Raw genomic sequence first — 23,094 nt, 5'->3', positions numbered from 1 at the left:
CACCAACACCCAGGGCTGGCCTCCTGTCGTCCTGGGGCCTTGTCCATGCCCTGGGGATCAGGGTTGGGTCCACCCACCCGGAGCTGGAGGGCAGGCCCGAGGGCAGGAGGGTCACGGACACACTGTCCTTGCATTCCACCTCCCTTGGTGGGGCTCATGGTCTGAGCTCATGACTTGAGAAGTCCTGGGCTCTCACCTCAGCCAGCACACGCCCCACCGGCTCCCCTCCCCGGGCCTGGGTCCCCACCTCTGTAGGGCGGAGAGGGTGCACAGCAGCGTGGGCCCCGCACTGTCCCGGGAGCCTGGGCTCTGTAGAGAGTGAGCAGCCTTCTCTGATGCGTTTCGCGTTTGGCTTCTGTATTGGAGCAAAAAGCTCAAGTCAGAAAGCTGCTCCCACCCACTGGGTTTCAGGGTGACTCAGCCTCTCTTTACAGTGTCCCTCGGCTAGGTCCCCAAGCCTTAGGCAGCCCTCAGACAAGTTTCCCTCAGGTTTTTACCGCCCAGCGTCCATCGCCGGCCCCGTGGAGGATGTGGTATCAGGTGTCATCCGGTACCACGCCGCTGTCAGGTCCCAGTGCCAGTCACCAGAGGGCTCATGCTGGGAGGAGGCGCTGTTGGCCTGGGCGGGGAGATGGCAGGGCTAGGGCAGGCCCCGTGGGGCTCCTCAAGACCCTTACTATTCTACCCAGAGGGAATCTGGGTTTGGCCTGTGGCTTCCTCCCTCTGTCAGCCAGGGACATGGCATCCTGCTGGCCTGTCACTCTGAGAAGGCTGATCAGGTGACACACTCAACCAGACGCCACCAGGCCCTGTTTCCCCTCTCATCTTCAGGGCTCCGGGCTGTGTCCCTGGGGACATTGGGGTGTGGGGGCCCCTGCTCACCAGGGACCCCATGCCACCCTCACGGCACTGACCCAAATGTCAGAAGACCAGGCAATGTGTTTACAGGCACAGCTGCCGACTGGGTCCCAGAGCCCAGGGACATCAGCACGCCTGCTGGGGGTGGGACAGGAGTGTCCCCTGAGTACACAGCCAAGCATGTGGTGTTCTTTTCTCCTAGCAGTCAGCTCATAGCGGCTGCCTGGGCGCCTGCCCTCGGGGGGAAGCATTTTCTCTGCATCAGCTGTCCACTAGGCTGTTTCTGCTCCTCCGCCTCTGAACTCCCAGCCCTGCCAGAGTGCCCTGGGGCCCAAGCGCTGCCCGGATGGGGTGTCCGCTAACAGAGTGAGCTAGGGTAGCCTGTGGGTGCTGGAACCCTACCTTTCTTGCTCCAGAGGGTCCCGGGGCAGCCGCCAGGGCTGTTGGCTTGCTTTCTCTGTCCTGTGAGGGGGGCTCAGCGCAAGGGGTAGAGGCCCTACTCTGCCACTTTGTTCCCAGACCCCAGGGCAGCTTGCTCTGGAGCCTGTACCTCCACCATCTGAGCAGGCGGTTTAAATGGCCCCTGTGCTCCACGGAGCTCTATGGTCGGTTCCATGCCCGCTGCTGCTGTGACAGGAAGGGACCAGAGAAGACAGACTAGCTCCACGAGGGCTAGGGCGTCTCCCCGACCGTGTGACAGGGTGGCAGCTCCCTCAGCCCAAGCATGTGTGGCTCTGAGCATTGGGCCTGCGTCCCTCCCCACCACCCGGCTGGCAGGAGAGGGCCCCCGGGGGGTGGGGGAAGGGTGCAGGGATCATATGACACCAAGCAGGGCTGGGCCAGCTGCTGGCCCGCCAGCTCACGGAGGAGCCACTATCTAGACCTGCTTAGGGATGGCCGAGGCCACCTGGCTTCAGCCCCTCCTGGGGATTGGCCTGCCTGGGGACACCTCTGTCCGGCGGGCACTGATGGTGCTCAGCCAGGACCTGGGTGCTGTGCCGGGCTCCCCCAGGGTTCATGTTTAGTCCCCTGTGGCGGGCTTGTCCTGCATGAGACCTCAGAGCCACTACCGGTGACTTGGGCACTCAGGATACTGTCTGCCTCGCAGCTGGTCCAGATGTGGCTAAAATCCCTGGGGGAGAGAGAGACTTCCAGCTGAGCCAACAGCCTTCACAGGAGGCAGTCTGGGACCCCTGAGGAGGCCAGGGTGGTTGGGGGCCCTGGGCACTGTAACCGCTAATGCTTTTCTTTTCAAAGGAACGATTTTCTGGGCAGGGGACAGACGCGTGAGTCAGGAAAGGGGGTGAGCGTATGTCTCTGTTTTCCTGTCAGTGGAAGGGCCGGACCTCCCCTGGCGGGGCTGTCTGTGGGGTGTGGGTGTGAGTGTGCCTGTGGGTTCCCTGCTAACTTCCAAGAAATGGGGCTGGCTGGCTGTCCAGAGGCGGTGGCGGTCAGGAGCCCCGCATGGTGCCCACAGCTTTCCTGTTGTACAAAGCCCAGAGTGGGAGGGCGACCTCGGGTCAGAGGAAGTGGACTTCCAGGATGGCTCCTGGGCCTCCCAGGGCCGGGCCTCCGAGGGTGCGCAGGAGGCAGGAGTCCGGGGTCCCGTCCACAGCATGCTGGACAGTCTACCAGACTCCTGCCAGGGTTGAGGGAAGGGCCTGAGTCAGCACTGTCCACCAGGCCTTCTCTGAGCTCCACTCCTACCTGGGTTGGGGCATTGACTGTGCGGTTAATGACCCTGGGCCAGGCCAGTACCTCCCAACTCCTTCCTAACCTCTGAGGTTGGTGTCCGTACCCTACCCCCAACCCCGGCTCCTCTACCTGCTGCAAGCTCATTCCATCCCTGGACAGAGCAAGTGGCAGAGGGGGCTGTGAGGCAGGAGGTAATTGTGGCTAAATGACCTAGGCCAGCCTGCCAGGTGGGGGGAGTCTGTCTCCTAAGACAGGGGCCTTTCCTTACTGCCTGGAGCCAGATGCCCCCTTCCTGTTCCAGCCCAGGCCTGTGGTTTAGGGCTCTGTGGAACCCCAGTGTCTGCCTGGATACTGGCACCGTCACCTCTCACGCCCATCCCCTCACGTGATGACAGTCAGGGAACTGGGAAATCCCATTGCCCAAGCAGGCACGAGGGCATGAATGAGCAGAGGGGAAGGAAGTGGCTGGGATGTGGCCGTCGGGGGTGCCGCACACCTGCCCAGATCCGGGCTGCCGACACACCAGAGCTGGGCCTGGAGGAGCTGCCCACTCCTGCTGGGTCAGCCAGGGCCCGCCAGGCTGGGCAGAGGAGGGGTGAGTGTGAGGACGCCCATGGGCCTCTGGCCCTGGGGAGGTGGGGGAACTTTCTCTCGGGGCATAACCGCTTGGATGCAGTCAGCCGTGTCAGAGCCCTGGGATCCCCGCCTCACCGCTTACCCAAGGCAGCATGACCTTGGACCAGTTGTTCCTCTCTCAGCCTCCATTTACCCATCTGTGAAATGGCTGAATAACAGTCCCCACTATGGAGGGGGATGACTTGAGGGTGGGTCCGTCCTGGGCAGGAACAGGAGCCAGTTACTAGGGGATCAGAAGCCTGGTGAACCCATCATGACCATGCCCCAGGTCGTGGCTAGCCAGGTTGGGGAAGTGGAGTGCCAGGACAGTGGCCCTCTGTGCCGATGTTAAACCCAGGCCGTAGAGCTGTGATCTCATTCCACCCCGGGCTATAGGTCTGTGCAGCCACCAGTCTGTGCCCTGTCTGGGGAACAGGTTGCACAGGTCCATCCCCTGCACAGTGGCCACGCAGGCCCCTGACGTCCCCACGCCCGGCTGCTGGGCGTTGTCTTCACAGAGCTCCACGCAGGAGATCGGTGAGGAGCTGATCAACGGAGTCATCTACTCCATCTCCCTGCGCAAGGTGCAGCTGCACCACGGAGCCAACAAGGGCCAGCGCTGGCTCGGGGTGAGTACGCTCTGGGTCTCCACTAGGAGGCGCAGCTGGGGATCCCTCCCAGGGCTTTGCTCCTTGAGGGCCCCACAGTTCTGATCCCAAAGGAAATGGCCCTCACTCCCTTCCCGACCCCTACTGTCCAGCCCAGGCTTGATCGGGTTTTCTGCAGCAAGTTTTCATGTTTGACCTCCCTTTTCCGGGTGTGCAGCCATCAGCCTCGCCAGCCTCCATGCCTTCTCCCAGATGTGCACACCGTCTGGAGTAGTAGGGCTGTCTTCACACAAGAGGGTTTCAGGCTGTTAGGCCTCTGCAAATTGCCGTCTCCCAGAACACATCCGTGGGGTTCCTCCAGGTTGCGAGCCGGTGCCTGACTCAGCTGCGTAATATTCCAGAAGGGAGGCTGGAGCCACTGCCACAGTTCAGCTCCTCATGGCTGTGGGGCCACTTCAACAGTGCTGCAGGAGCCAGGCGCGGTGGCTCACGCCTGTAATCTCAGCATTTTGGGAGGCCGAGGCAGGAGGATCACCTAAGGTCAGGAGTTCGAGACCAGCCTGGCCCACCATGGTGAAACCCCATCTCTACTAAAAATACAAAAGTTAGCCAGGCATGGTGGTGTGCACCTATAATCCCAGCTACTTGGGAGACTGAGACATGAGAATTGCTTGAGCCTAGGAGACTGAGGTTGCAGTGAGCTGAGATCATGCCACTGCGCTCTAGCCTGGGTGACTGTCTCAAAACAAAACAAATCAGTACCACAGGGAAGATGCCGTGTGTCCTAACGGACCAGTCCCTCCCAGCCCCTGGGTAAGCCTCTGTTTCCTCATCTCTAGGATGAGGATACATTTTTTTTGTTTGTTTGTTTTGAGATAGAGTCTCATTCTGTCGCCCAGGCTGGAGTGCAGTGGTGCGATCTCAGCTCACTGCAAGCTCCTCCTCCCAGGTTCACGCCATTCTCCTGCCTCAGCCTCCCGAGTAGCTGGGACTACAGGCGCCCGCCACCTCGCCCGGCTAATTTTTTGTATTTTTTTTTTTTTTTTTTTTTTTTTTGAGACGGAGTCTCGCTCTTTCGCCCAGGCTGGAGTGCAGTGGCCGGATCTCAGCTCACTGCAAGCTCCGCCTCCCGGGTTTACTCCATTCTCCTGCCTCAGCCTCCTGAGTAGCTGGGACTACAGGCGCCCGCCACCTCGCCCGGCTAGTTTTTTGTATTTTTTAGTAGAGACGGGGTTTCACTGTGTTAGCCAGGATGGTCTCGATCTCCTGACCTCGTGATCCGCCCGTCTCGGCCTCCCAAAGTGCTGGGATTACAGGCTTGAGCCATCGCGCCCGGCCGTATTTTTTTTTAGTAGAGACGGGGTTTCACCGTGTTAGCCAGGATGGTCTCGATCTCCTGACCTTGTGATCCGCCTGTCTCAGGCTCCCAAAGTGCTGGGATTACAGGCGTGAGCCACTGCGCCAGGCCTAGAATGGGGATGTTTTGTTAGAACTCTCAGGTGACGCTGTTCCCACAGGGCAGCTACCATTACTCAGTTAACAACTGACCTGAAGGTGTTAATATTTAAATCATTCCCATATCTCAAATTCTACCTTACATTTTTTTCAGTCTTTTAGAGACAGGGTCTCACTCTGTCACCCAGGCAGTGGTATGATCATAGCTCACAGCGGCCTTGACCTCCTGGGCTCAAGCGATCCTTCCCGCTCAGCTCCCCAGGTAGCTGGGACTACAGGCGTGCGCCACCACACCTGGCTAATTTTGTATTTTTTGTAGAGATGGGGTTTTGCCATGTTGCCCAGGCTGGTCTCAAACTCCTGGCCTCAAGTGATTTGCCCACCTCAGCCTCCCAAAATGCTGGGACGACAGTCGTAAGCCACCATGTCGGGCCCTGGCTAATTTTTAAGTTTTGCAAACAATTTTTTGTAGAGATGGGATTTCACTTTTTTGCCCAGGCTGGTCTCGAACTCCTGGCTTGAAGCGATGCTCCCACCTTGGCCTCCCAAAGTGCTGGGATTACTGGTATGAGCCACCACACCTGGCCTGAAATTCTACTTTTAAAGCTGATAACCTTTTTCTGCTAGAGACATTCAGTCCTGCCTCCTGCCACAAGCCACTGAGGGCTCAGGGTTCCATATGAGCTCCAGGAGATTCATGTGCTGCCACTCACTGTCCTTCCTCTGTCCCACCCCAGTATGAGAATGAGTCGGCCCTGAACCTTTATGAGACTTGCAAGGTGCGGACCGTGAAGGCTGGCACGCTGGAGAAGCTGGTGGAGCACCTGGTGCCCGCCTTCCAGGGCAGTGACCTCTCCTATGTCACCATCTTCCTGTGTACCTACAGAGCCTTCACCACCACCCAACAGGTGCTGGACCTGCTGTTTAAAAGGTGAGCACGCACCCTCCACTGCATGGGATGCACAGGGCCCCTCACCCCCGCCCGGCCGTGGGTCTCGGCAATGCTGGTTCACCTCTGTGAGCCTCGCTTTGCTTGTACGAAAGAAAAACTGGGTGCTAAGAGGACCTCATGGGGTTGTCGTCAGGCCTGCACGGGATGAGGGGTGGAAAGTGCTCCCCCACCACGTGGCCCTAGGGGATGGGCTGCTGGACTGTGGTGCTCGTATTTACGATTTTCCTGTCCCCTGATGGGGAAGCGCTCTCCCCCAAGCCTCACTTGTATGTGGCCTTGGACAAAGCAGTCAGATTGTACCCGGGGACTGGTGGAGGGGTCTGAGGGGCACTCAGATAGCTGGGAAGGAGCTGGTTGGGGCTCATTCATGGAACAAATGTATATGAAGCACCTACTGTGTGCTGGCCCTTTTCTAGGCATTTAATATAATTTGATGAAAAAAAGCAAAAAAAAAAAAAAAAAATCCCTGCCTTCCTGGGCCTCCGTTCTAGTCGGAGAGTCAGACAGTAACACACGACGTCATAAGCAGGTACGGTAGATGTGATGCCCTCACGGCCTCCTCTAGATACGGCTGCGTCCTCCCCTATTCCGACGAGGATGGCGGACCCCAGGACCAACTTAAAAAGTGAGTGAACTTGGAGCCAAGAGGAAGGGACCCTGTCTCCAGCAAACAGTGGGAGAGTGCATGGGACTGGGGCTGGCTGGGCAGAACCGTGGCTCCCACACCTCTTGTGGTTCCTGCTGGAGGGCTGGGGTCTGGGGGCTTCGCCTGCAGGAAGAAATAAGACCAAGAGCTGGGGAGGGGTCCTGGGGTGGCCGGGGCTCAGAGCAGCCGCCGGCGGGAACCCATCCCACCATAGCCTCATCCCAGCTGGGCGTGGCTCAGTGTGCCCTGATCTAGGGGCCCAGGGCAGGAGGTGGGGTGAGCCTCTACTCTCACATTGCCTCGCCCCTCAATGAGTGCTTAGCGGGCAGGCTGCACCCCACTCTCTGGTAGAAGGGGATCAGTGGGAAGATGAGACCCACAGTTCTCAGAGAGCGAGGCAGCTCACCCAGCTACAAGTTGAGGAGTTGCCAGGGACCTCAGGGACCTGCGGATGCCAGGCAGGAGGACAGATCCCTCATGGAGTTTATGGTCCAGCGAGGAGAGGGGCCGGAGACATGCAGAGGCGTGGGCGGGGCTTCCCTGGAGAAGGGGAGAGGTGTCGCCACTAACCAGGGGCCTCATTGCTTCTTTGCCTGGACAGCCAAGGAGGCCGAGGCTTGGGCTGTGGCAGGTGGCCTCCGAATGGACAGGGGCTTGCGCAGGAGCCCAGTCTGGCTCAGGAGAGCCATGGGAGGGCCATGGGGAAGGGGAGCCCAGGCCTCTGACTCTGCTGCCCACCCACCTGTCCCCAGTGCCATCTCCTCCATCCTGGGCACCTGGCTGGACCAGTACTCGGAGGATTTCTGTCAACCCCCGGACTTTCCCTGCCTCAAGCAGCTGGTGGCCTACGTGCAGCTCAACATGCCAGGCTCAGACCTGGAGCGCCGTGCCCACCTTCTCCTGGCCCAGCTGGAGCACTCGGAACCCATTGAGGCAGAGCCCGAGGGTGAGGAGGACTGGGGTGGGTGCCAGAGGTTGAACGAGGAGGGGTCAGTGCTGGGCCACACGAGGAGGTGGCTCCAGGGTCTGGTGCTGGGCCAGGGGCACAGATGAGCCTCAGACCACACAGGCAGAGACCACAGGTGGGAGGGCGGCCTGGTGCAGGTTTTGTGGGTTCGAGGGGCGCGGCTTTTCTGGAAGCCGGGGCTGTTCTGTGTCTTTGAAAAGGCACGGGAAGGGCTGGCATGTTTTCAAACTTTTCTTTTACAGCTCTGTCACCAGTGCCAGCTCTAAAACCAACTCCAGAGTTAGAGCTAGCTCTAACACCAGCTCGAGCACCCAGCCCGGTGCCAGCCCCAGCGCCAGCTCCAACACCAGCTCCAGGTTCAGAGCTAGAGGTCGCTCCAGCACCAGCTCCGAAGCTCCAACAGGCTCCAGAGCCAGCTGTGGAACTGGAACCGGCTCCAACGCCAGCTCCGGAACTAGAGCCAGCTCCAGTCCCACCTCCAGAACAGGATCCAGCTCCCTCCCAAACTCTAGAGCTGGAGCCAGCTCCAGTATTAGAGCCTTCCTGGCCTTCACCTGTGGTTGCAGAGAACGGGCTGAGTGAGGAGAAGCCTCACCTCTTGGTGTTCCCTCCCGACTTGGTGGCAGAGCAGTTTACACTGATGGATGCGGTGAGCGGCTCAGCTTGGCAGGGAAGGGGTGGGCCTGCCTTCTGGCATCTGCTGCCCCCTATCTAGCATTCCCTGGTCCAGAGCTGCTGATCTGGTCAAATCCCAGCTCTACTGTTACACACCAAGTAATCAGGGCCAGTTTCTGAACCCCAAGTCCTCCGTTTCCCTCCGGACGGTAGAGATGAGGTCACCCCTGTCCTCCAGAGTGATTGTTCGGATTCCAGATGGAACAGACGGGAAGCTCAGCAGGCCTGGCCTGTGGGAGTGGAGGGTGCTCACCAGGGTGCACCCATGGGTCACCCCCATGTGTTTAGGAGGCGCACCAGCCTCAGCACTCATTAGGCATTTGGTGTGGCCTGGAGCCAATGGCAGACACTGGACAAAGCCCCTAGTTATAGCGCCCACAGCAGATGTGCGTCTGGATGGGGAGCAGACTGAGGCGTGCCATGGGGATGGCAGGGGTGGGGCACTGGGGCGTGGGCAGGCAGTGCCATTTGGTCCATGCAGGTGCGAGCCGCCTGTCGGCACTGGGGCTTGGTGAGGATGTGCGAGGCAGTGCTCCTGTTGTTCCTGCCAGCATTCTGTGCTGGGTCACTTGTGTGCTAGGCACCCTGCATGGACATGGGATAAAATCCGGAGACCCCCACAAGGCTCAAGCTACATTCTCAGCTTCCCCAGCGCCAGCCCAGACTGCTGGGGCAGGGCCAGGTGACGCTTACCCTCCTCCCCAGGAGCTGTTCAAGAAGGTGGTGCCCTACCACTGCCTGGGCTCCATCTGGTCCCAGCGGGACAAGAAGGGCAAGGAGCACCTGGCACCCACCATCCGCGCCACTGTCACCCAGTTCAACAGCGTGGCCAACTGCGTCATCACCACCTGCCTTGGGGACCGAAGCACAAAAGCCCCCGACAGGGCCAGGGTGGTGGAGCACTGGATCGAGGTGGCCAGGGTACGCCACAGGAGGGCCTTCATCCCCTCTTTGCCTTCATCTGTTCTCAGGTTGTGGTCTGCAGTCCAAGCCCCTGTACAGGCCCCAGTCCACTCTTCCCAGGGGCACGCTCTCCTTGACTTTCCCAGCCCACTGCCTGGATGCTTAGGTCCTCCTTACGCTGTTTTCTTAGGTTGAGCTAAAATGCTCCTGTCACCCCTGGGTTGCAGGTGTGCCCTCTAGGGACTCCCTGAGCGTCTGTCTCATTAGGAGGGGAGGGGACGCCAAGGAGGACTGAGGCCAGGCAAGCTGGGAGCCCCAGCCCCACCTTACACCTCCTGCTCTTCCCGCCCCAGGAGTGCCGGATCCTCAAGAACTTCTCGTCGCTGTATGCCATCCTCTCCGCCCTGCAGAGCAACTCCATCCACCGGCTGAAGAAGACGTGGGAAGACGTTTCCAGGTGGGCATGCCTCTGTAGGAGCTCCTGCTGCACCAGGGACCTCCCACAGGGCTGGCATTGCCCGCTTAGTGAGCCCGTGGGAGGCCACAAACCCTGAGCGCAGGGATCCTCCACTGACCTGAGCTGGCAGCTCTGCCTCAGAGCTCGGCTTCCTAAGCTGTCAACTGGTGGGTTGAGCCACATCCGAGATTTTCAGGTATTCGTGTTGTAGCCACAGAAGCCTTATGCTATTGAAATCAAAACCTTTGTGCCAGGCGCAGTGGCTAACGCCTGTAATCCCAGCTACTCGGAAGGCTAAGGCCAGGAGAATCTCTTGAACCCAGGAGGTGGAGGTCGCAATGAGTTGAGATCGGACCACTGCACTTCAGCCTGGGTGACTGAAACTGTCTCCAAAAAAAAGAAAAAAAAAAACCCTTTGGAAATAGCTGCTCAGTGGAAACAGCAACAGGGGTCCCGTTGCACCAACATGAAGGCCTCCTCCCCAGACCTGCAGAGCGTTGGTGCTCTGCGGAACCCTGTGTGCCACATTCAGGCAGTCTGGGGTCTTTCAGCTCTAAAATAAAATGGATTTTCACTCACACCCCTCCCCACCATCGCTAGCTTTCTCCTTCCTTCTTTGCCCTTCTGACAGGGACAGTTTCCGGATCTTTCAGAAGCTGTCGGAGATCTTCTCAGACGAGAACAACTACTCATTGAGCCGGGAGCTGCTCATCAAGGTGGAGTGGCGGCAGGCAGAGACTGGGGCTGGGACAGTGGGTGGTGGCGTTCACTTCTTGCTGGAAAAGTTCCTTTCCCATGTGCACAAAGAGGGAAGAGGGATCTGTTTGGCCCCTGGGCGTTTGAGGGACAGGGCCCCGGTTAATCGGACACAGTAAGGGTGGCAGTGGAGGTTCCAGAAGTAGATGGGCATGAGGACCAGCAGGTCTCTGACTTCCTCGCTGGTCGGGAAGGGGATGCAGCTCCTACCCCCACACTGGCCCAGTCTGTCCCCAGGAGGCCAGGCTCCCACCTGTTTGTTCTGCACACCCAAGGAGAGGGCAACCTGCCTACCCCAGGGACAGGAGCTGCAGGGGATGCCAAGAGCCAGGTGACCGGACCTGGCAGGTAGATTTGGAGGCCCTCTGTGGCTTCCCCACCCTGCCCTGAGAAGACACTGACCCGAGAACCCTGTAGAATTCTTCTCATCTACCCCATTAGCCATGGCAGATACCCCAGATGACTGAGGAGAACTTTCAGGGACTAATGGATTCACGAGGCCTCAGAGGGAGTCGTGTCACTGCCTGGTGCCCCGGCGTGCCCGGTCAGTGAAATGACATCTAGGGCCCCCCTCTTGCGTGGATGAACGCAGAGTTCTCTACAGGGGCGTATCGCAGGGGTTTCTGGAACACCTGTCCCTCTCCCTCCATGGCATAGCTCTGCTGGGGGCCCTGGCACGCGCGAGAAGCCCAGAGGATGGTATCCCGATCAGTGGCCAAACAGGGGTAAAGGCAGATGGGGCAGAGCCTCTGGCTAGGACAGAAAAGCCTGTTCTGAGTCCCTGGGGGGCCTGGGCAAGTCGCTGCCCATCTCGGGGCCACAGTTTCCTCATCTGGAAAACGGAGGAATGCCAGCCCTGGGGTACTGACCTCACGGAAGGTTCAAGGGAGAAAAGGAGTGTTCAGCCAAAACAGGACTGTATCGCACAGTCTCTGAGGCCCTGCAAGGTAGGCAGAGTTTTTTTTTAAGAGGAGTCTCGCTCTGTCACCCAGGCTGGAGTGCAGTGGCACGATCTCGGCTCACTGCAATCCCTGCCTCCTGGGTTCAAGGGATTCTCCTGCCTCAGCTTCCCAAGTAGCTGGGATTACAGGTGTGCACCACCAGGCCCAGCTAATATTTTTATTTTTTTTTTTAGTAGAGATGGGATTTCACTGTGTTGGCCAGGCTGGTCTTGAACTCCTGACCTCAAGTGATCCACCTGCCTTGGCCTTCCAAAATGCTGGGATTACAAGCGTGAGCCACCTCACCATGCAGCAGGCGGAGTTCTCATCCGCACTTTCCAAAGGGGGAGGCAGGCTCAGGAAGGCCAGGCTGCTGGCCCAGGACCCCACACTAGTGAGTATTGATACCAGGGTCAGCCCTGGAACCCAAGCACACTGGCAGCGCCCCAGGTCAGGGTGCCTGAGAGCTAAGGGCTGAGGGGATAGGGCCTCGCTGACCCTGTTCTCTCTACCCTGGCAGGAGGGAACCTCCAAGTTTGCCACCCTGGAGATGAACCCCAAGAGAGCCCAGAAACGGCCAAAGGAGACGGTGAGTGCCCAAGGCTGTGGAGGGAAAGGGGGCTGGCCCGGGAGTAGGGAGGAGGGACCCTTTCGTCTGTAGTCATGGTGCCTATGGGCCCCATTAGAGGTGGACTCCTCTGGACCCTGGCAGAGCCATGCCTGGATCAGCTGGTATCTGTGAGGACCAGCTGCAGCCACGAAAGGATAGGCCTGGCAGAGCCAGCTCAGGCGGGCGTGGGGCTGGGGAGGACCAGGGGCCACACGACTCAGGAACCCAGCATTTCCCAGATGCCAGCCAGGGAGGTGGCTAGAGGGAGTCTGAAGTCCAGGGAGGCAGCAGGCTCCAGGAGGCCCCCAGAGGTCCCCAGGCTGTTCCAAGTGAGGCCAGTTGGGTCTGGGGACTGAGAAAGCCTTCAGGGGAAGGGTCTATGCTCATCCTTCTACCCCAATGCCACAGGGCATCATCCAGGGCACCGTTCCCTACCTGGGCACGTTCCTCACCGACCTGGTGATGCTGGACACCGCCATGAAGGACTATCTGTATGTGAGTATGCCGGGCGAGGCTGGAGTAGGGCCTGGGAGGAGATACCTTCCCTGAGCCCTGGGGGCTGGGCCGCCACGCCTGTCCCAGCAATGAGTAAACAGCTCAGTGCTCGGCTGGTGACACCCCAGGGCTGCCCGAACACAGAGCTGAAGCAGGGTTTGGCCCAGTGGGACACAGCCCATCCCTCAGGCAGTGACCCTGAGCACAGGGGGAAGCCAGGCCCTCCAAGGTCAGACTGCACGTGGTGGCTGAGCAGGGCCTTCTTGCCCGAGGCCTTAGTCCATTGTCCTCAGAGAGGGCTGGACAAGAAGTCCCCAAGCCTCTGCCCGCATGTCACCCTGCCCTGGTGCCCAGCACGGGCTCCAGTCCAGGGGTGTGTGCGCCCTGCCCCCTGGTGGGCGCTCTTGGTCGGCTCCAGTCCAGGGGTGTGTGTGCTCTGCCCCCTGGTGGGCGCTCTTGGTAGTGCAGCATGAGGTGGGGAGGCTGTAATGGTCAAGGGGTCACTTTCTGATGGCCATTGGGTGTCCACCTTCCAGGGCAGACTCATCAACTTCGAGAAGAGGAGGAAGGTAAGCAGCTGCAGCCCTGACTGGGGGAGGGATGGAAAACAGACGCACCAGGGCAGGACACTCGACTCCCACCCTCTCCCTCTTAGATTCATGGGATATTTGGATAGAGAGAGAAGGGGGTCCCCTCCCACTGGAGGGTGGGGGTAGGTTATAATCTAGGACTACCTCCTGGGGAATGGCTGTGTGAGCCCAGCTTTGAGAACAGGAAGGCCTGGATGGAAGTAGAGGTGAGGAGGGGACCCCAAGAGCAAAGACCTGGAGACTGGCCCCTGTCCTGCCCGGGCCTTGTCACCGCCCTGTGCTTCCCTCCGCTCCCAGGAGTTCGAGGTGATCGCTCAGATCAAGCTGCTGCAGTCGGCCTGCAACAACTACAGCATCACGCCAGATGAGCAGTTTGGGGTCTGGTTCCGGGCCGTGGAGCGGCTCAGCGAGACTGAGAGGTGAGGCCGGGGCAGCAAATGGGGACAGCGTGGGCAGACTGTCCTGGGGGGCCAGCTCCAGAGGGCCAGCAGCTATGACCTATGGTCAGCATCAGCCCCTGTTGCCTGCGGAAGGCTGGGGCACCCAGCTTCTGGGCAGGTGCTGGGGGAAGGCCGGAGCATGGCCCCCGGTCATCACACCACTGCCCTCTGCTCATAGCTACAACCTATCGTGCGAGCTGGAGCCCCCATCCGAGTCAGCCAGCAACACCCTCAGGACCAAGAAGAACACAGCCATTGTCAAGCGCTGGAGCGAGTAAGGGCCTGGCCGGGGGTGGCAGGGGCAGCTGCTGTGGGGCTTAGAAGCTTCAGGGCTGAGCCTGGGCTTGGGGAGTCAGGGCAGCTGGCGCTGGAATCCTGCCCCTGACTGACTGGCTCTGAGACCGGGATGAGTTCCCGCCACCTCTTTGGGCCTTAGTTTTCTCCTCTGTGAAATGGGGTGATACTAAATGCTCTCCCAGATGGCTGTGGTGAATGGAGTACTGGCGACTGTCCCAGCACTTAGCACAGTCCACGGGCCCAGAGTGCAGGGGCTGTGGGAGTGGGGTGTGTCCTTGGGGAGTCCCGTTAACTAAGCCGACCCTTCACCCAGCCGCCAGGCCCCCAGCACTGAGCTCAGTACCAGCGGCAGCTCCCACTCCAAGTCCTGTGACCAGCTCAGGTGTGGCCCCTACCTCAGCAGCGGGGACATTGCTGACGCGCTCAGCGTGCACTCGGCCGGCTCCTCCAGCTCTGACGTGGAGGAGATCAACATCAGCTTCGTCCCGGAGTCCCCAGATGGCCAGGAAAAGAAGGTGACTGCCTGCCCCTCTCCTCAATATCCTTCCCCATCTCCCCACTCCAAATCTGTGCACGGGACCAGGAAGCCCTGGATCCTGAACACAGCTTCTAGAAGGTTCCCCATCTGGCTGTTGGCCTGGGGTGCCCCACAGGGCAGGGACATCTGCTGATCTTGCCATCTCCCTCAGTTCTGGGAATCAGCCTCACAGTCATCCCCGGAGACCTCTGGCATCAGCTCGGCCTCCAGCAGCACCTCGTCCTCCTCAGCCTCCACCACACCCGTAGCTGCCACACGCACCCACAAGCGCTCCGTCTCAGGGCTCTGCAACTCCAGCTCCGCGCTGCCGCTCTACAACCAGCAGGTGGGCGACTGCTGCATCATCCGCGTCAGCCTGGACGTGGACAACGGCAACATGTACAAGAGCATCCTGGTAAGCCGGGTGGGCAGCCTGGGTCCCTCCCTCCACGGTGAGCCGGGCGGGCGGCCGGGTGGGCAGCCTGGGTCCCTCCCTCCACTGGTCGCAGACACACCGGAACACAGTGCACCATCCCTGCCCTCCTGGGATCCCCCTTCTAGTGTGGGGGGGAAGGACAGATGTCAGCCAGGTACAGAAATGAAGGTAGTGATCAGGGACAAGGCTGGCCTGAGGGCAGAGGGAGCGGGAAGGAGCAGCCGTGCAAAGCCCCCGGGAGGTGAAGGGGCAGTGCTGTGGGGGAGATGAGGTCAGGGAAGTATCAGGGGCCTGGCCACATAGGCCGCGAGCACTGTCAGGACCTCGACTTTCTCAGGGAGGAAGATGACTGGCTTCTCTGTCTGGCGTGGGCTGGCACCAGAACCGCAGGGGTGTCATTTAGGAGGCCGCTGTGGCAACCAGGCTGGGAGCCCTGGAGGGGGCCAGCAGGGTCAGAGTCTGGACAGGATTTGCAGACAGCCGATGGGAGGTGCCCACAGCATGGGTTTGTCTGGAGGCTCTTTCTTTATCCTCCAGGTGTCCTGCAACAGATGAACCATTTGTAACTCCCACCCTCTACCCCCACACTGGGCCAGGTGCCCCGTTATTCACACACCCTCCCAAGCCTCTCCCTGCCGGGAGCTAGCATGATTATCATTAAGCAGTCACCGGTGGCCCTGTGTCCGAGTTCCGCCTGTGCTCTGGGCCTCAGGGTTAAGGGAGCAGGGGCCTGGCCTGTGCTGACCGCACTGAGCATCCTGGCCGGCCCCTTCTTTCTTATCTCCACGGCTTGGACTAGGGACTGTCTGTTCCCCAGGCTCAATGATGCTGTTATCCTGGAGGGGCAAGTGCTTCCCAAGAAAGCACGGGAGGAGGGAACAGGCTCTTATAGGAGAAGCAGGGTAGGAACTGCTGGGAAAGATCTGTTCTCATTCCACGGAGACCTCACTTGGGGAGCAGGAGAGGGTGACAAGGCCCTCTCTGGACCAAGCACCTGGCCAGAGGCTGTGAGTGCCTGTGCCCAGTGCTGAGGGGACTCCAGAGGGTCCTTAGCCACTGCACTCTGGGGGAGCTGCTCCAGGGTCTTTTCCCTGATGGTCCATCCCCCGCCGCGATGCAGGTGACCAGCCAAGATAAGGCTCCGGCCGTAATCCGCAAGGCCATGGACAAACACAACCTGGAGGAGGATGAGCCGGAGGACTATGAGCTGCTGCAGATTCTCTCCGATGACCGGAGTAAGTCAGAGGACCAGAGGGCGATGGTGGAGGGGGCAGGTCCACACCACTCCCCAGCCCCAGGTCGGAAGTCTTTGTCCCCAGAAAATTCACCAGCAGAGTATGGGTGGACACTGTGGACAGGGCAGCCCTGGCTGCCCCCATTGTCTGCTTGCTGCCCCCAGTGACCCCTGGACCTCCCCAGTGTGTGCCCTTCCCTAGGCGTGAATAGGCAGTTCAAAACTCACATCAGTGAGGAGCAAAGAGAAAAGGCATTTTCACTGGGACAGGTTAGCCAGGTGGCCCACTGGAAGGGACACTTTCTGGCTAAGACAAGAAAACATGTGCTCTAGAATGGTGACCACTGTAGACCAAAGTGTCAAGTGTTCAAATCCATGGGTGTGAGACTCTAAAAGCAGAACAGGCTACTAGGAGGCCAACTCAGTGTTCTAGAAACTGGGAAAGTGTCAAGAACCAGCGCAGGCTCAGAGTGGGGTGTCCTGGGCCTGGAGACGCTGGCCAAGTTCCTTAGGTCCTCTGTGCTTCTCTTCTTTTCCCCAAATGGAAATGAAAGTAGCCAGTGGGTTGATCATATATATAAAAATCTATATGTATATACATGTATATATATATATGTGCATGTACATATAAATCATCTATGTGCACCATAAAAGTTAACTACAAATATTATCAACTGTTTTCTTTCCAGTGAGCTGAACACCACCCCCCACCATTATCCCAGACAGTTAGCAATGACTCCTATGATCCCTAGAAGTTGTAGTCTGAATCCTCTGGCAGCTTCTTGCACCATTTTGGTTAGGTGGGCAAGGTAGATGGGACCCCTATCTTACAGAAAAGGAAGACTGAGGCCTAGAGAGGTTAAAGATGACGAAAAGCCACACCATGTCGGCAGGAGCACGAATGGAGCCCAGCTCTGGTTTACAGCAGGCTGTGGGCCGGAGGAGAGGGTGGGAAATGGAGCCAAGAGGAAGTGCATGCTGGGTGCCAGGGTTCCAGAAGAAGTAGAGGCCTCCCTGGAATGGGCGCCAGAGCCCTGGGGCAAGCCTGTCCTTTCCTGGTCCTTGGAGCCCTTGTCCTGAGTGGGGCAGGATTCCAGAAGGTGATCTGGATTCTAGAATGCCTGTTCCAGCTGGGCAGCCAGCACTGCAGTATGGGCAGGACAGGGTGACCCTCTGCCAGCTCAGGCCAAGCCGGAGTGTTCTGGAGTCAGTCCCTGTTTAAACAAGAGTCATCAGGTTTTGTGAGGACCTCAGCAGAGAGTGTCCTTAGGCAGAGTCATTGAGAGGGGTCCTTGGAGTCCTGGAGCTGTATTGGAGGGGGATCTCAGGTCTGTGGCTCAAGACGCTCCTTATAGGGGCTCTCAAGTGGTAGGGGTATCCTGCAGGGCCCCCAGGAGCACCACTGATCACCCCTCTGCCCCTCCCCCACCAGAGCTGAAGATCCCTGAAAACGCCAACGTCTTCTATGCCATGAACTCTACCGCCAACTATGACTTTGTCCTGAAGAAGCGGACCTTCACCAAGGGAGTGAAGGTCAAGCATGGAGCCAGCTCAACCCTCCCTCGCATGAAGCAGAAAGGACTCAAGATTGCCAAGGGCATCTTCTGAGGGCATCTCCCCAGGGTCTGGCTGGCTGGTAGCCGAGCACTTATGGACCAGAGTGGCCCAGGCCAGCTGGGTACCTTCTTCCCACCTGCCAGCCCAGGGTACCCCAGACTCCAGTTTCATCCTGAACCTCTCCTGCTGCTGGGATTGACGCCTGCCATTGGTCAGGCTGACCTGGCCTCCCGTGGATCACTTGCTGCCTTAGGTGCCTTCTGCTCTCTGGGACCAGAGGACTAGCTGACTTTTGCCAAGGAGCAGTGCCAACGGGCATGGTGCCCTGCCTGCCCCCGGGCACCACCTCTGTACACTTCCCTGACACCTTCCCAGGTGTGGGTCACTGCCACCTGTGCCATGGGCACCCTAGAGCACCCACTCACCCACCATGTCTGACCACTGCAGTTCTCTCCTCATGCCCACGGGCACTGGCCTGTGACCTTCGCAGGGGTCCCGGCCCCTCCCACCACTCTAGCCTTTCTCAGGCTGCACCAAAGATTCCATCATCAGGGCCAACTGAGAGTGAGGGAGTCTCACCCACCACTTACCCCAGCCCTCCCCCGGGAGCAGAGAGAAAAACCCTCTTCATGGACCAGACTCTGCACCCGGTGAATGAGGACAGTCCCAGCTGAGTCCCATCGATGTTGAATCTCATGCCACTGCAAGTGCCATTCACCACTGCGTCCTGGGCTTTACGAGACCATGCAAGACGGGGGTTAGTGAGGAAGGAGGATTTGGGGTGGGGGTGGGGTGATTGAATATTTGTATAAAAAGCAAAAAGGAAAAAAAAAATGTTTACTGATTGGGGAGGGGCAATATTTATTTGTTGTAAATAGCAAATGCTAGACTTGAATATTATATTAAAATCCTGTTTCTACTATAGCCTGGTCATTGCAGATTTGTTCTTTCATTGCCTGTCTTAATTAAAATGAGATAGAGACTCTCACATTCCATGTTAAAATAAGGACTCTTGCAGGATTATCCAGTTATTTTATGCACAGGAAAAGCCAGCCACCTTTCTCAGCACACTGAAGGAAACACAAAGTTTACCTTTCATACAGCAGATGTTCATTTCGGCATCATTCAATTGGGAATGTGCTGAGACAGCCCTCAGAACTCCTGGGGCTACAGGCTGGAGGTACTTTCACAAGGTATAGCAAGAATTTCTGAAATTTAGCTGTCTTTAAAAGTAACATTTCTGGCCAGGCACGGTGGCTCATGCCTGTAATCCCAGCACTTTGGGAGGCCAAGGCAGGTGGATCACGAGGTCAGGCGTTTGAGAACAGCCTGGCCAATGTAGTGAAACCCCCTCTCTACTAAAAATAAAATTAGCCAGGCCTGGTGGCAGGCACCTGTAATCCCAGCTACACAGGAGACTGAGGCAGGAGAATCGCTTGAACCTGGGAGGCGGAGGTTGCAGTGAGCTGAGATCACGCCACTGCACTCCAGCCCGAGCAACAATGTGAGACTCCATCTCAAAAAATAATAAAGTAATATTTGTGGCAAAAGATGGCGGAGTAGGAGACCCCACAGTTCAGTCTCTCCACAGAAACAATGATTAAAAAGATAACTATCAGAATAAACTGTTTTGGGACTTGAACCTGATTGGACACAGTCACTGGGGGAACACTTGGTGAAGGGAGATGCCACTGAACTCTAAGAGTTAAGGGAGTCTCCATTAAGTCAGAGGCTGACCAAGAGACAACAAAACAGAAACTTCGTGACTGTACACAACAAGGAATACAAATATAAGCCTGGCAAAAATACAAATATAACCATGACCACTATAAGCCTGGAGAAGTTACTATGGACACAGAAGACTGCATCCTTCAATAAGTAAAAAAGCAATTCCTGAGGAGGGAGACAATCTGATGTCCAGAGTCACTGCATTATAATACTCAATGTTCAGTTCTCAAAAAGTTACAAAGGAACAAAAATGTGGCTCATTCACAGAGGAAAAGAGGATTTGACAAAAACTATCCTTGAGGAAGCTCAGACATTAAAATTACTAGGCAGAGATATTAAATCACCTGTCCTAAATATGCTTGATGAGCCAAAGGAAACCATGGAAAATAATGTATGAGCAAATGGGTGATCGCAATAAAGGGATAGAAATTATAAAAACCGGCCGGGCGCGGTGGCTCAAGCCTGTAATCCCAGCACTTTGGGAGGCCGAGACCGGCAGACCACAAGGTCAGTAGATCGAGACCAGCCTGGCTAACACGGTGAAACCCCGTCTCTACCAAAAAAAATACAAAAAACTAGCTGGGCGAGGTGGCGGGCGCCTGTAGTCCCAGCTACTCGGGAGGCTGAGGCAGGAGAATGGCGTAGACCTGGGAGGCGGAGCTTGCAGTGAGCTGAGATCCAGCCACTGCACTCCAGCCTGGGCGACAGAGGGAGACTCCGTCTCAAAAAAAAAAAAAAAAAAAGAAAGAAAAAAGAAATTATAAAAACCAACTAGAAGTTCTACAGCTGAAAAGCATAATAACTGAGAAGAAAAATGTACTAGAGAGGTTCAACAGCAGATTTGAACAGGCAGAAGAATTGGTGTACTGGAAGATAAGGCAATAGAAATTACTCTGTCTAGGGAACAGAAAGAAAAAGGTATGAAGAAAAATGAACAGAACTAGAGGTTCCTGTGGAACACCATTAAATGTACCAACATACATTTAATAAGAGTTCAGAAAAGGCAGAGATTATTTGAATAATGGTCCAGAACTTCCCAAATTTGTTGAAAGACATAAATCTCCATATCCAAGAAGCTCATTGAACTTCAAACAGGATAAACTCAAAGAGATCCATACCCAAATTTATTAGTCAAATTGTCAAAAGACAGAAAATCTTGAAAGCAGTAAGAAGCGATTCATCACACACAAGAGATCCTCAAGATTAACAGCTGATTTATCATCAGAAACCAAGGAGTCTAGAAGGTAATAGGATGACATATTTCAAGTGCTGAAAGAAGGGTGAGTGTGGTGGCTCACACCTGTAATTCTAGCACTTTGGGAGGCCAAGGTTGGCAGATCATCTGAAGTAAGGAGTTCGAGACCAACCTGGCCAACATGGTGAAACCTTGTTTCTACTAAAAATATAAAAATTAGCCAGGCATGGTGGCACATGCCTATAGGCCCGACTATTTGGAGGTTAAGCCAGGAGAATCGCTTGAACCCAGCAGACAGAGGTTGCAGTGAGCCAAGATCGCGCCACTGCACTCCAGCCTGGGTGACAGAGCAAGACTCCATCTCAAAAAATATTCTCAAAATAAATAAAGTGCTGAAAGAAGCAAAACATCCTTTAAGGATGAAAGTTAAGGGAGTTTTATTAGTAGACCTGCCCTACAATAAATGGTAAAGGGAGTCCTTCCAGCTAAAATAAACACTAGACAGAAACTTGAAGCCATATGAAAAACTAAAGAACACTGGTAGAGATAACTAACAGGTAGTTAGCAAAGCTAGTGTTATTGCACTTTGGGTTTGTGTAACTCATCCTTTTTTCTTATGATTTAAAGGTAAAATTTATAAAGCTATAAATTCACATTAATGAAAACAATATATAAAGATATAATCTGTGACTGACAGTATAAAGAGGGAAGATGTGTAATAGCAGTGTATATTACTTAAATTCAGTTGATATTATTGAAACTAGATGGTTATATGTTTAAGATGTTACTTATAATCCCAAAGGTAACCAGTAAGAAAATAACTAAAAAATATATAGGAAAGCAAAGAAAGGAATCAAAGTTGTACAAAAGTAAATCCATAAAAAGCAGTAGTGGAGGAATTGAGGAACAAAAATCACAAGACATACAGAAAACAAACAGCTCAATGGCAGAAGTAAAGGTTTTCTCATTAATTGCTATAAATATAAATGGGTTAAATTATCCAATTAAAAAGCAGAGATTGGGCCAGATGCAGTGGCTTACACCTGTAATCCCAGCACTTTGGGAGGCTGAGATTGGAGATGGCTTGAGCCCCAGAGTTTGAGACCAGCATGGGCAACATGGTGAGATTGTGTCTCTAAAAAAATTTAAAATTAGCCAGGCATGGTGGTGTGCATCTGTGGTCCCAGCTCTCAAGAGGCTAATGTGGGAAGATCACTTAAGCCCAGGAGGTCAAGCCTGTAGTGAGCTGTGATCCTGCCACTGCACTCCAGCCTGGACAGCAGAGCAAGAGCAAGACCTGTCTCAGGAAAAAAAAAAAAAGATTGACAGAATGGATTTGTTAGAACTTGATCAATCTATATGCTGTATAGACAACTTTTTTTTTTTTTTTTTTTTTTCTCTTGAGATGGAGTTTTGCTCTTTCACCTAGGCTGGAGTGAAGTGGCATGATCTTGGCTCACTGCAACCTCTGCCCCCTGGGTTCAAGCAATTCTCCTGCCTCAGTCTCCCAAGTAGCTGGGGTTATAGGCACCTACCATCACACCCAGCTAATTTTTGTATTTTTAGTAGAGATGGGGTTTTGCCATGTTGGCCAGGCTGGTCTCGAGCTCCTGACCTCAGGTGATCCGCCTGCCTTGACCTCCCGAAGTGCTAGGATTATAGGCGTGAGCCACTACGCCCAGCCTATAGAGACAAATTTTATTTTATTTTAAGGTGGAATCTCACTCTGTTGCCTAGGCTGGAGTATAGTGGTGCAATCTCAGCTCATTGCAACCTCTGCCTCCCAGGTTCAAGCAATTCTCCTGCCTCAGCCTCCTGAGTAGCTGAGATTACAGGTGTCTTACCACCACACCTGGCTAATTTTTCTTTGTATTTTTGGTAGATACAGGTTTTTACCATGTTGGCCAGGCTGGTTTTGAACTCCTGACCTCAAGTGACCCACCCGCTTTGGCCTCCCAAAGTGCTAGGATTACAGGTGTGAGTCACTACGCCCAGCCTGTAGAGACAAATTTTATTTTAAGGTGGAATCTGACTCTGTTGCCTAGGCTGGAATGTAGTGGTGCCGTCTCAGCTCACTGCAACCTCTGCCTCCCAGGTTCAAGCAATTCTTCTGCCTCAGCCTCCTGAGTAGCTGGGATTACAGGTATCTACCACCACACCTGGCTTTTTTTTTTTTTTTTTTTTTTTTTTTTTTGTATTTTTGGTAGAGACAGGGTTTTACCATGTTGGCTAGGCTGGTTTTAAACTCCTGACCTCAAGTGACCCACGTGCTTTGGCCTCCCAAAGTGCTAGGATTACAGGCATGAGCCACTGCACCCGGCTGAGACAAATTTTGAATACAAAGATACAAAAAGGTTGGAAGTAAAAGGTTGGAAAAAGTTATTCCATGAAAATAGTATATTTTAACAATGGCTATAGTATTATCAGACAAAATAGATTTTAAGTCAAAACGGTAACAAGACAAGGC

At 55.8% G+C, this 23,094-nt stretch overlaps 1 protein-coding gene across 7 annotated transcripts in view; it reads left to right on the top strand.

Annotated features, from left to right (window-relative positions):
* The window catches only part of RALGDS (ral guanine nucleotide dissociation stimulator), a 49,053-nt gene extending 30,425 nt beyond the window's left edge, over positions 1-18,628 (top strand). For 4 of the 7 annotated variants that reach the window (XM_008005819.3, XM_008005815.3, XM_008005816.3 and 1 more), the window contains exons 2-18: positions 3,687-3,797; positions 5,969-6,162; positions 6,713-6,808; positions 7,582-7,775; positions 8,039-8,445; positions 9,177-9,392; positions 9,728-9,831; positions 10,463-10,547; positions 12,049-12,117; positions 12,547-12,633; positions 13,170-13,202; positions 13,521-13,642; positions 13,842-13,937; positions 14,274-14,475; positions 14,650-14,892; positions 16,034-16,148; positions 17,580-18,628. In XM_008005819.3, coding sequence (XP_008004010.2) covers positions 3,687-3,797; positions 5,969-6,162; positions 6,713-6,808; positions 7,582-7,775; positions 8,039-8,445; positions 9,177-9,392; positions 9,728-9,831; positions 10,463-10,547; positions 12,049-12,117; positions 12,547-12,633; positions 13,170-13,202; positions 13,521-13,642; positions 13,842-13,937; positions 14,274-14,475; positions 14,650-14,892; positions 16,034-16,148; positions 17,580-17,755 — 2,550 coding nt within the window. In that variant the 3' untranslated portion in view covers positions 17,756-18,628. Of the gene's footprint in view, positions 1-2,427; positions 3,149-3,686; positions 3,798-5,968; positions 6,163-6,712; positions 6,809-7,581; positions 7,776-8,038; positions 8,446-9,176; positions 9,393-9,727; positions 9,832-10,462; positions 10,548-12,048; positions 12,118-12,546; positions 12,634-13,169; positions 13,203-13,520; positions 13,643-13,841; positions 13,938-14,273; positions 14,476-14,649; positions 14,893-16,033; positions 16,149-17,579 lie in introns of those variants that run through there. The other 3 variants (XM_008005818.3, XM_008005821.3, XM_073022062.1) reach the window with 2 other exon arrangements.
* The last annotated feature ends 4,466 nt before the right edge of the window (positions 18,629-23,094 follow it).

Source organism: Chlorocebus sabaeus, chromosome 12 (genome assembly GCF_047675955.1).
Source record: "Chlorocebus sabaeus isolate Y175 chromosome 12, mChlSab1.0.hap1, whole genome shotgun sequence".
NCBI classification, from domain to species: Eukaryota; Metazoa; Chordata; class Mammalia; order Primates; family Cercopithecidae; genus Chlorocebus; species Chlorocebus sabaeus.
The sequence above is the reverse complement of the archived record's forward strand: the minus strand, read 5'-3'. Positions and strand labels throughout refer to the sequence as shown.